The sequence below is a fragment of the Accipiter gentilis genome, chromosome 2, assembly GCF_929443795.1.
Source record: "Accipiter gentilis chromosome 2, bAccGen1.1, whole genome shotgun sequence".
NCBI classification, from domain to species: Eukaryota; Metazoa; Chordata; class Aves; order Accipitriformes; family Accipitridae; genus Astur; species Astur gentilis.
The window spans coordinates 20,099,950-20,110,419 of NC_064881.1; the positions used below are offsets into that span (position 1 = coordinate 20,099,950).

Below are 10,470 nucleotides of genomic sequence, written 5' to 3' on the forward strand. Positions count from 1 at the left end.
TCCCGAGCCCGCCCTTGGAAGGCGTGCGGCGCCCGGCTCCGGCATGCTGTGCGGCGGGGAGCGGTGCATGCTGGGGCGCGTAGTTCCCGGCAGGGCAGGTGCCGGCCCGCCATGTTAGGAGCGGCGCGGGGAAGATGCTCAGGCGGAGTTGCCCGGGCGGCGGTTCCTGCCCCGGGGCTGGCGGGAGCCGAGGTGTCCGAGGGCCCGCCTTCCCTGGCGGCAGGCAAAGTCCCAACCTCGCTGCGGGCGCGTCCTAATCGTGCGGGCGTACGCTCTCGGTCTCGCCCCCCGCCCCCGCCCGGCTGTGCCCACGAACGCAGTGCCGCGGGGATCCGTCCAGGAAACCCACATCGCCCGCCGGACCGGGCTGCTGCCTCGCCGGGCGGAGGCCGCCGGCGGCAGCCTGCTGGGGGCGCGGTGGAGTCGGCAGGACCCTTCCTGCCGGCGGAACCAAAGCGCGGGGCTCTGGGGCGGTGGGGGCTGCCGCCCGCTGCACGGCGCCGCGCTCTCCCGTCCCCCGTCCCCCGCCGCTGCGGGCCGCGGCCAGACATGCTGCTGCCGCTGCTGCGGGCCGCTGGCTGCCGCCGCGCCGCCGCCCCGGCCTCCGCCGCCGCCGCCTGGCTGCGGGGCGCCGCTCACCGCGGGTTCCCGGTCGCCTGCCGCCGCCGGGCGGCCCTGCCCGCCGCCGCGGGGGCCCAGCAGGTTGTGTGGGGGGTGAGGGGACGCGGCCCCGCTCCCCGGGAGGAGCTGCCCGGGGGGGGAGGGCGGCCGTCCTGGGATTGGCGGCTTTTTTCCTGCGAAAAATGCGAACCTCAGGCGGGAACAGAGGTTCCCCCCCCTCCCCGCCCAGGGCATACCTGAGACCAAACGGAGACCAGGCGAGCGCGGGGGCTGTGAATGTCTCCCTGCAAGGCCCGATGTACAACGATCGCAAGCTTAGTATTCGTCAGTGGGGTCGCAAACATTTAATGCTAATTTGGGATCGCCACATGGAAGATTATTACAACAGTCAAGCGGTGTATTAGTGGGCGTTTGTCTGTGGCCTGCGCCGTAGCGTAACCTAAATTTAATCCCCAATTTAAGATGCTGGGAATAGGTTCAGGGCAAGGAGAAACTTTGTGTGTGTGTGTGTATATATATATATAGGTATATATATGTGTGTGTGTATATATATATAAAGTGTAGATTGGTACTAAAGTTGCTTGGCCATGTACTGCTTTCATCTTTCAGGTTACATCTTTTCAAGGAGTGGCTGTTCGCAGCCTCTGCACATCCTCCCCTCATGAACACCCAGAACACGGAAGATTAGTTTATAAAGGAAATTTGGCAAAGGCAGTGTTAGGTATGTGACTTGAAGTGATTTGTATTGCTTTTTTTTTTTTTTTAAACAGTGTTTAATAACTTTAAAATGCAACATTATAAAAGTGACTGTTCTCCTTTCCAACTCTGCTAAAACCTGGATCCTCTATACAGCACAAAAATGTGGTGGTGGTGGTGCTTGGTTTCTGCTTCTACACTTGGGTATGCAGGGAGTTCTGTAGGTACTGTGCATCTCTGTAACCCTTCCGCCTCCGTCTGTTTCTCTTGCAGCTTTTGGAGTGCATGACCCAACCCAGTAGCAAACAAAGGCTAGCTGTAACTGCTATTTACATTCTGTATGTTTTCAAATGTTACTGAAATGTTTCTGAAGTAGACAGATACTACGATGAAATGCACTCTCTGTAATGAGACTTTGCTGGTCTTTCTATGACCGGTTAACGTTACAAAGACCTAGTGAAAAGTAATCCATTGGATGTTTTCTTATATGCATTTTTGAGATGTGTCTTAAAGAAGGAGGAAGTATGCCTTACTAACATACATAATTGTCACAGCATCTTAGGCTCCTGGTTCTCATGGTGGCTTAAGGACTGTGAGAGATCCACAACACTGGCTACTGTCTTTCAAGCTGCATGCAAGATGGCTGTGGAGTACTTGCTAATATTGAATAACCTAGGTTTTTCAAGTTATGCATGGTGGGGGACCAAGCGAGCTTCTTTGTAATGTACAGTGAATGTCAACGTTAGTTGTTGGTGAAGAAAGAAATTCCCAGTCATATCTGTCATGATTACTGTTATGTGTGTAAATGACTGGAGTCAAGTTTCTCTTGAAATCAGTTTCAATCATAATAGCTAGTAGCTGACTTCATCATAGAAATAGAGCCAGCTACCAGCTTTGATAAACCCAACACAAACACATAAACAAAACAGAAGTGGCAAGAAGGCAGGGTTGAACTGTCCATAGTTTCTTTGTAAGCTTGAAAAAAAAAAAAAAAAGTGGATTTTCAGTAACGTCAGCTGTTTGAGTAATGCCATCGATATATAGTAGCAGAACATACGTAATTATAGAGAAAATTTTAGTCATAAGTATTAACCTTAATTTTCTTTTTGTTTTGTTTTATGTAGGTGTGAGGTTTTTCTCTTACTCCACCAGCATATTCAACCTGTTCATGATGCCCTACATCATGCTCAAAACGGGTATTGGATTTGAAAGTCTGCTTATACAAGCTGCCTTTTATGGGTTGATTGGGTTTTTTACATTTGTAACACCGGTTACTTTGCATGTCCTTACAAAAGGCTATGTGGTTCGACTCTATTATAAAGATGAAATGGACACATATACAGCCATTACATACAACGCAATCTTGGCAGAAAAAGCAACTGTTTTCCATCAGAAAGATGTAAAGATTCCAGACATCACCAAGATGTTTACAACATTTTATGCTAAAACAAAATCAATGCTTGTTAATCCGACACTTTTCCCAAATCCTCAGGATTATAACCATCTCATGGGCTATGACAAATCCTTTTATTTTAACTTAGAAGAGGAAAAGGAAGCTAGTGAAAAGAAATAATTTGAAGATAATGAATGTCACTATCATTGTTCATGGTGCAGTGCTATATATGTGAAAGAATGTAAAATTCTGTTACACTTTCATAAGTATCGGGTAGCTAGAAGTCCCCAAATGCATTTTGGAATGTATAAGAAAAAAAAAAAATCGTTCTTTTAAACTTGTAAACAATGTGAGGGCTTCTTCAGAGTTGATGACACAAAACCTAGTAAAAAAAAAAAAAAATGCTTAGATCTGTCTTGTGCTTGTTTGTTCTTGGCTTGGTTTTTATTGTTAACTATCCAGGAGAACTGTAAAACGCATGGGCTGTGCGGCAATTTCACCACCTCCATTTCAAAAGGAACCATTAGTATAAGAAAAATCATCAATACACATTACCTGTCAAGTACATAGTTAAGCTTTTAAGCCTTAAAGATTAATTGTACTTAATCCAAAAAGATTGGGCTTTTTCTTCGATGCTACTGGTGGTATAAAGGGAGTGGAGATGGCTTTCACTTCCCTTTGTGAGAGCATCAGTAGCCAGGAGGAGTCTTCACAAAGCAGACAGGTATTGTTGCTAGTTCCCACTACAGCCTCCTAGAGGCCTTCAGGCCTCTGGAGAAGATAGGGAGAATGTCTGGGTCACAATAATCTCTAGCTACTGACAGCTACTAAATGGTTTCTTAAGCTAGAGTTCCACTCCAAGCGACGCTGTCCCCAGAGGTGGAGAACAAGAAGCCTTTGTTTTGTTGGGTGGGGAGAAGCGCCTTAGCCTAAGAATTGCTCTCTGAATATCCTGTTGAAAACATGTGCTGTCTTTGAAGCAACTGAAAATACTAGCAGCTAGTAGTTAAAATGGATTCTGTCAGCATTTATGTAAGATGCGGAAGCAAAACGGAATCTCCTGTAGGGTACTGTTTAGATCTTGTGCCTTTAAAAAACATACCTCTTGATTTTTAGCACTGCGAAGAAAGCCACCTTTAGCTCAAGTAAAAAGATGATTAGATCTTTTCATGTGACTAGACTGGTTATTTCTGCACTTCGAGTGTGCAGAAATTGGATTTAAATGTTTTTAGCCCAAGGAGAGGTTTGTCACATAAACTGACAGATACTTGTTTTCAAATAATGAAGGGCCTAAATATTTTGAGGCCTAAAAGTTCCTACATTAAAAAAAAAAGTCAAAATTCAAATTAATCCTTTTGTATTAGCAGTGCCATTTGTAATAAGTAAATCTAATACTTGCTACTAATTAAGTCATCCTGATACTGCAAATAAAGAGAATTATAGCTACCTTTCCAGATGTTTCCTAAGTTCTAGCTGCAAAAATGTATTTAAAAGTCTAAATGTCTTCCAAGACTATTATTTCAGTTTCCTGTCATAGGATGACACTACAGATCATACTAAGACACTAATGTTTTTAAATGTTGTTTTCCTGAATGTTGAAACTGCTCTCGTTGTACTTGCTGAGTGATTAAAAAGCAAATCAACCCATCCAGATATTTTTGCGGCAGTTGTTTTGTGTTGGGGCAGCTATAATTTTAAAAGCCTGATCTAGCCCCATTAAGCCAGTATCACTTTATAGGTAACAATAATATAAAAAAAACCATATTCCATAAATGATGCTGAAGATGTGAGGCCAGTAACAAGCAATTCTGATCACCTAGTTGTACTGCTTGTCCTTATTGAAATGATATTTTACACCTAATTAAAAATAATCTTTCCATTCTTTCCATGTCTGATGCATTCACTCTCATCTTTTTGTGCTTGCAAATGAAGTTAACTTCATCTTTGAATGCCAAATACAGGGGGAACAGGAAATAGAGTTTGCAAGAGGAGGTAAAGGAAAGGCCCCAAAGTAATGTTTATGTACCCCTTGAGCAGTATTAAAATCCTCAGCCTTCTGACTGCAGAGAAGTTTCACTGTTAAATTTGAGATTTGGCCAATTCAGATTTAAGCAGCAATAGTAAGAGGTTTCCATCCCAGTGGCTGAGTTTCTTAAAAAAAGTATGGAAGCTAAACATTATTTCTTCTATCTGTTTGTGCTCTGGCAGTGAAATGTCAGCTAAGCTAGTAGGTGGCTTTCTGACACATAGATGATTTTAAAAAAATAATTAAATAATCCAGATTTCTACCAGAAGATAGGTGATGATTCTGGCCATCATGTAGTCTCAGAAAAGTATTTTACGCTTCCAATGTGCAACTTGAAAATAATTATTCCATAGTTTTCTTTTAATAATACTTTTATATTAAAGAAAGAAAAAAACAAGCTAGAGATGCACAATATTCTACCTTGTTTGCTGCTAGCTTGGGAAACTCAGTTTGGGAAACAACCAAGTTGTAAATCCTAAAATCATAATATTTGTTATGGTTGCCAAGTAAGTATGGCTTTGGCCTCATCCCTGTTAGTGTTTCGACAGTTCGTGTGCATAATCCCAGAATTATCAGATTTGGCTTTTTTGCAATTTTTACTTACAGTGTGGACTTAGAATCATTTAGGTTGGAAAAGCTCTTAAGATCACTGAGTCCAACTGTAAACCTAACACTGCCAAGTCCGCCACTAAACCGTGTCCCTAAGCACCACATCTTTTAAATACCTCCAGGGATGGTGACTCCACCGCTTCCCTGGGCAGCCTGTTCCAATGCTCGACAACCCTTTCAAGCAGAGAAATTTTTCCTGATACACCCAATCTAAACCTCCCCTGGTGCAGCTTGAGGCTGTTTCCTCTCATCCTACCACTTGTTACCTGATAGAAGAGACCAGCACCCACCTCACTACAACCTCCTTTCAGGTCGTTGCAGAGAGCGATGAGGTCTCCCTGAAGCCTCCAGCAGCTCAATGTCTTTCTTGTAGTGAGGGGCCCAAAACTGAACACAGTACTTGAGTTTACTTGCACATATGTGACTGGTTTAGATCCCTGGAACATGTTGAGAGCAGTTGAGACTAGTATTCAAACAAATGTAGTTTGTTCTTCACGTTAGCAATGAAATAATGGAATGGAAATGTAATCCGAAAAGGCATCTAGATGTGTATCTGTTTTACTTTGGCTTCTGAACAGTCTGTCTTAATACAGGTATTTCACAGTGCACTGAGAGCATTTCTAAGTGGGAAACTGAAATGCTTGGTGTCCTTCTAAGCTAGGAAATGTGCATAAACCAAAACAGGCCCTCTTGCTACTAACAAATCATGCAAGAGAATTGACTGTAGTGTGAATGTTTCAATAAGCAGATTGCTGTCAAGTAATTCCCAAAGCCTAGTTACGTTTGCTCCACATCCTTCACAATCCTATTAATTTTATGAACTACTATTTTCTTCTGGTTTATTTTTCTTCAGCTTTATACACTTGGTGAAAACCAGTTCTAATTGCAGAAGTATTACTACCTGCTAATGTTTTCTTCCCTGGAAGTTGCTGATATTTCTTTGGGTGTGGGTAATTTGTGTACAACATGGAAGAAACGATTAATTTATAAGACCTAGAGAATGTGCTCATAAACATGGAGATTCTGAAGGAAATACTGATGTAGAAGCCCAGTCTTCTAAAATATGTGATTTACAAGCTGTCCTTTTTGCAAGGCCATACCTACTATGAAGGTTGCCAGCTCCTGCTGTCTTTCCAGTACCAACCAATCACTTCTCCCTAGCAGCTGGGTCCCACATCTTACTCAGGTACCAGTATCAATCTGATGTGAAGAGCAGGAATGTACAAAATAACTCAAGCCTCTTTCCTAGACACTGCTTCCTATCCCCTTCCAGCCTTAAAAGCTTCCACAAAAGGCCATAGATGACTGCTTTTTTTCCTAGGAAAACAGACAGGATATATGCGAATTTTTCTTTTCAGTCTTTGACTACCTGCCATTTTCTTGCCACTATTCCTCTCCCCTTTTCTCAAGTTTTTGGCTTTGTCCACAATATTATTCATAGTCCCTATCTGTTCTTAATTACGAAGTACAATGCTTCTTGTCATTCTTCAGTGTTATTTTTTAAATTAAATTATCCCACAACCCTCAGCCTTTTCTTGCAAATGCAAAAAATTCTGATGAGAAAATTATCCCCTTTTGATACTTCACAGGGAAATCTTTAAAGCTCTGAGGTACTTCACGCTCTTAACCACACTCTCTAGAATTAAAAGCTAACTAATTTCACTGGAGCTTGGTTTATTACAAACCAAAGTCATCACATTGGCAAAGATGAAGAAAATCTGTGTAGATTTTTGCATGGTACTGTCAGGGCCTAATTTAGGTGATGGAAACTTCATGAAATTTTGTGCTCTAAAAATTAAGAGCACACATGTGAATTATTACAATTGCTTGGTATAACTTAATAGGTGGAAACTTGGTAAGCTGCTGTAATTTGGTTGCTCTGGAGCTCTGTGGTCATATCACGAATTTCTTCATGCTCCCACGTACAACATAGCCAGCTGCAGCCCCCCTGAGAAATGGGACAAGTGTGCTAGATAGAAGTTGGATCCAGTATAATAAGATTATCCCACAGCTATACATACCTCAGTGAGCAGCTATTTTAAGCAGGGAAGAACGGAGAACAAAAGCAAACAGCTGCAAAACATGTCCAGCTTTCTCTGTTTCTGGAACACCAGGGTGGACAGAGTTGCTGTGGTGTGCTTTCTGTCAGCCTCAGGTAGGACACAACCCTTCCTTCTCCCTTCACCTGCTGCTTTCTCTTCTTTTCAACAGCTTCAATGGTTTAATGTATATTTCAGAGTATAACTATAAGCTTTAATCCTAGAGTTGGCTTGGAAAGAATAAACCGTAAGCCTACTGGCAACAGGCAGAGTTATTTCCAACATAATTGTTTCCACAGGATACCACCTGGTGCGTATTTGCTTCACTTTAATAGTCTCCAGTGGTTTAATGTGATATATTCAAATCAAACCCCTAAGCCGAAGTGCATGCAGCATTTAAAAAATATATTCAGAATAACGCACATCACTTTTTCTTTCTTTCCACAACTATTTGCTTTCTTACTCAAATGCTGCCAACTCACCACTGGGTATGTGTTGGAGCACTGCTCTTGGGTCAGACTCCCCTGACAGCACTTCATCAGCTGCGTGTAGAGGAGCTGAACCTTCTACCTCTTTCTAGTATCCCTGGGCATGGATTTCTACTTCCATTATAAACATTGTCAAAGATAGGATGAGAGGATTTGAGCAGAGAGATTTATGCATGTATTGCTACAATTTTCTATTCTTCATGTTGATTGCTGAGTGTGTTTCTGTTTTGTGAGTAATGCCTTATGCCTTATATATAGCCCCTTTATATTTGAGTGTCTTCAGCAGTAACCCTAAACCCAGGATCAGAAGTAATAAACGTCTGCTTCCAGCTGCAAAAATATCTACTTCAAAAACTGTCACAAATGGTCCTGCAAGGAAAATAAAATTATTATTGCCTCTTTCTTTTGTTGAATAAATGTGTTTAACGTCTTAAAAGAGTTTTCCATTAACGTGAGGTTTTGGTACATGCCAAGAACTAGGACATAATTTTTAATTCTGTCTGACTAACACTTTGAAACGGAGTACTTTCCTCTGCTGTACTGGTTATTTATTTATTTTTCTGTGATAGGATATTATGGTAACGTATATTATAAATCTTTCGTGAGGGAGATTTCAGTGACTTATAAGTGCTTATCTGGTCAAAGTACTCATCTGCAGCCAACAATCCAAAGTGATTATTTTGAAAACCAATCGCAAGTAAGTTAAGCACTTTTTAGATTTGTTGAGAAAGAAGAGAAAAATATCATAAATTAGTTTAAGGATTTTAACCACAAATCAGTGAGGAGGCTTGGAGTTAAACTTCTACTCTCAGCATCTCAGATGTAGACAAAATGAAAAGTCATAGGTATGAAATCCTAAGTTCTCTAGTCTTGGATTTATTTTATGTTCTGTTAACTGGATATGCAAGTTGGCCCCTACTCAATGTAGTTGCAAAGGATTTAAAAATAACTGAAGTAAATTGTCACAAAACTCCAGTGAAGTAACACCATTGTGTAGCTCTTTCCACTTCTCTTTCTCTCCTTTTCACCTTCCTTCTGGATCAGAGTATGTAAGAAGAAGATTATAAAAAAGAAAGAGTATTTAGTAAAACTAAAATATATAGAAGTTTATATCCTTCTTCTTCAGTGACCTTCATACTGACTTGAAAGGGACAGAGCAGACTCCTCACACCTCTAGTGCACTAATTTGGGGCTTCAGTGAGCATCACAAGAGGTCACTTCTGTGAATGGCATCGATAAGGACATCAAAAGCCACAAGCACCTAAAACTGAATTTGCTGAGAAGATTTAAAAATTATTAAGGTTATTTTGATTTAAGGACGAGTTGACCAGACACAATGGTCAGGGTTATAGACTTTATAATCGTGGTCATAAGTGATACTTTAGCCCTGATACCAGTAGCACTTACTGTCCCTATTTTCTCATTAGCCAGCCAGATCCTTCTAAAATGGAGCCTAGTTAACGCTGATTTTTTAAAGCATTGGAATAGTCTTGAGTTGTGCAATAAAAGTGCATGCAATAAGGAACAGCAAAGGATACAGAGGTTTCCCCATGTGTCTGTCTAAGCCACCAGGGGGGACTCATTCCTCATCTATATAATTTACTGCAGCAAGTGTCTGAAAAAAAAATCTATTCTTGAACCAGGTACAGAAAGTCACCGAGTTCAGCAGAGAGCTTGTCTTCATTTATGTTAAAAGAGCTTTCATATCAAATCTTGTAAATCCGCAGCGCTCTTTCCAGTCTGCCCATGAGCCACCCAACGCACTGTGCAGCAAAGTACAAGTCTGGTCACAGAGGGACAGGAACGCTTTCGGCTGGGTAATCATGTATGTCAATAGGGTACAGTCAGTGCCATCTCAAGCCCACTTCAAACTGACCTGTGACTTTTGCTAAATCAGTTGGACTGACAGAAGACTCAGCGGAGAGCCTGGCTTGGCATCTCGCTGGTTAGACTCACTCCACATCAGTGGCCATGGCTTTGTGGTTGAATGGAACCTTTTTTTGCCTGTACATGCACAAAGTAGCTCTTCTCTAGTGGCTGCTTCGTCACACCTTAGTGGCTGTCTCGTTAGTCCGTTTCTTTTTTCCAACTATTGCAGACTTCCTGCTTTATTTCCATTTCACTACATATTCTACTATTTTTAAGCAAAATTTGGCCATTTTGACAGAGAACTGTATTATTGCTATGATCACAAAGGGTTTGTATGTTTAATAGCATCCTGTTAAACAACAGCAAAAATCTGTGTGTGAGCTACATACTCTGGAGATCTGTCAGGAAAGTTGTATAATTTTGAATTCCCACTTGAAAGCCACCTGCTAAAAGATCCTTTCAGTCTTGAACATTGTCAGGCTGGTGGGACTCTTCTTGTGGTCTGTGGAAAGATTTGGAAATATTGAAGGGAATTCTCTAGCCATATTAAGTTTTCAGATTTTTATCTTATTTTGTGAATTATTACATGTATTAGCTCACTAGTTGGTACTTTTAGGTACTTTTGAATTCTCACCTTCCTTTACTAGTCTGTGAACTTCCCCCATCTTCTGGGCACAATCAGCCATGTTTTTGTGCATGTCGCTATTCCTGAATTATCTTTTGTGTTAC

General features: G+C 41.7%; 1 protein-coding gene across 1 annotated transcript; it reads left to right on the forward strand.

Annotated features, from left to right (window-relative positions):
• The first annotated feature begins 33 nt into the window (after nucleotides 1–33).
• Nucleotides 34–4,559, forward strand: TMEM70 (transmembrane protein 70). Its single transcript, XM_049830228.1, has 3 exons — nucleotides 34–702; nucleotides 1,231–1,342; nucleotides 2,442–4,559. Exons 1-3 carry the CDS (start codon nucleotides 112–114, stop codon nucleotides 2,888–2,890), a joined length of 1,152 nt encoding a protein of 383 aa, XP_049686185.1. The 5' UTR covers nucleotides 34–111; the 3' UTR covers nucleotides 2,891–4,559.
• The last annotated feature ends 5,911 nt before the right edge of the window (nucleotides 4,560–10,470 follow it).

Bases quoted from the DNA above. Each gene is read 5' to 3' on its own strand.
- TMEM70 (XM_049830228.1), top strand. From the start codon at position 112: ATGTTAGGAGCGGCGCGGGGAAGATGCTCAGGCGGAGTTGCCCGGGCG. The intron at 703-1,230 runs GTTGTGTGGGGG...TTCATCTTTCAG, and splicing joins CCGCCGCGGGGGCCCAGCAG to GTTACATCTTTTCAAGGAGT. The intron at 1,343-2,441 runs GTATGTGACTTG...TGTTTTATGTAG, and splicing joins TTTGGCAAAGGCAGTGTTAG to GTGTGAGGTTTTTCTCTTAC.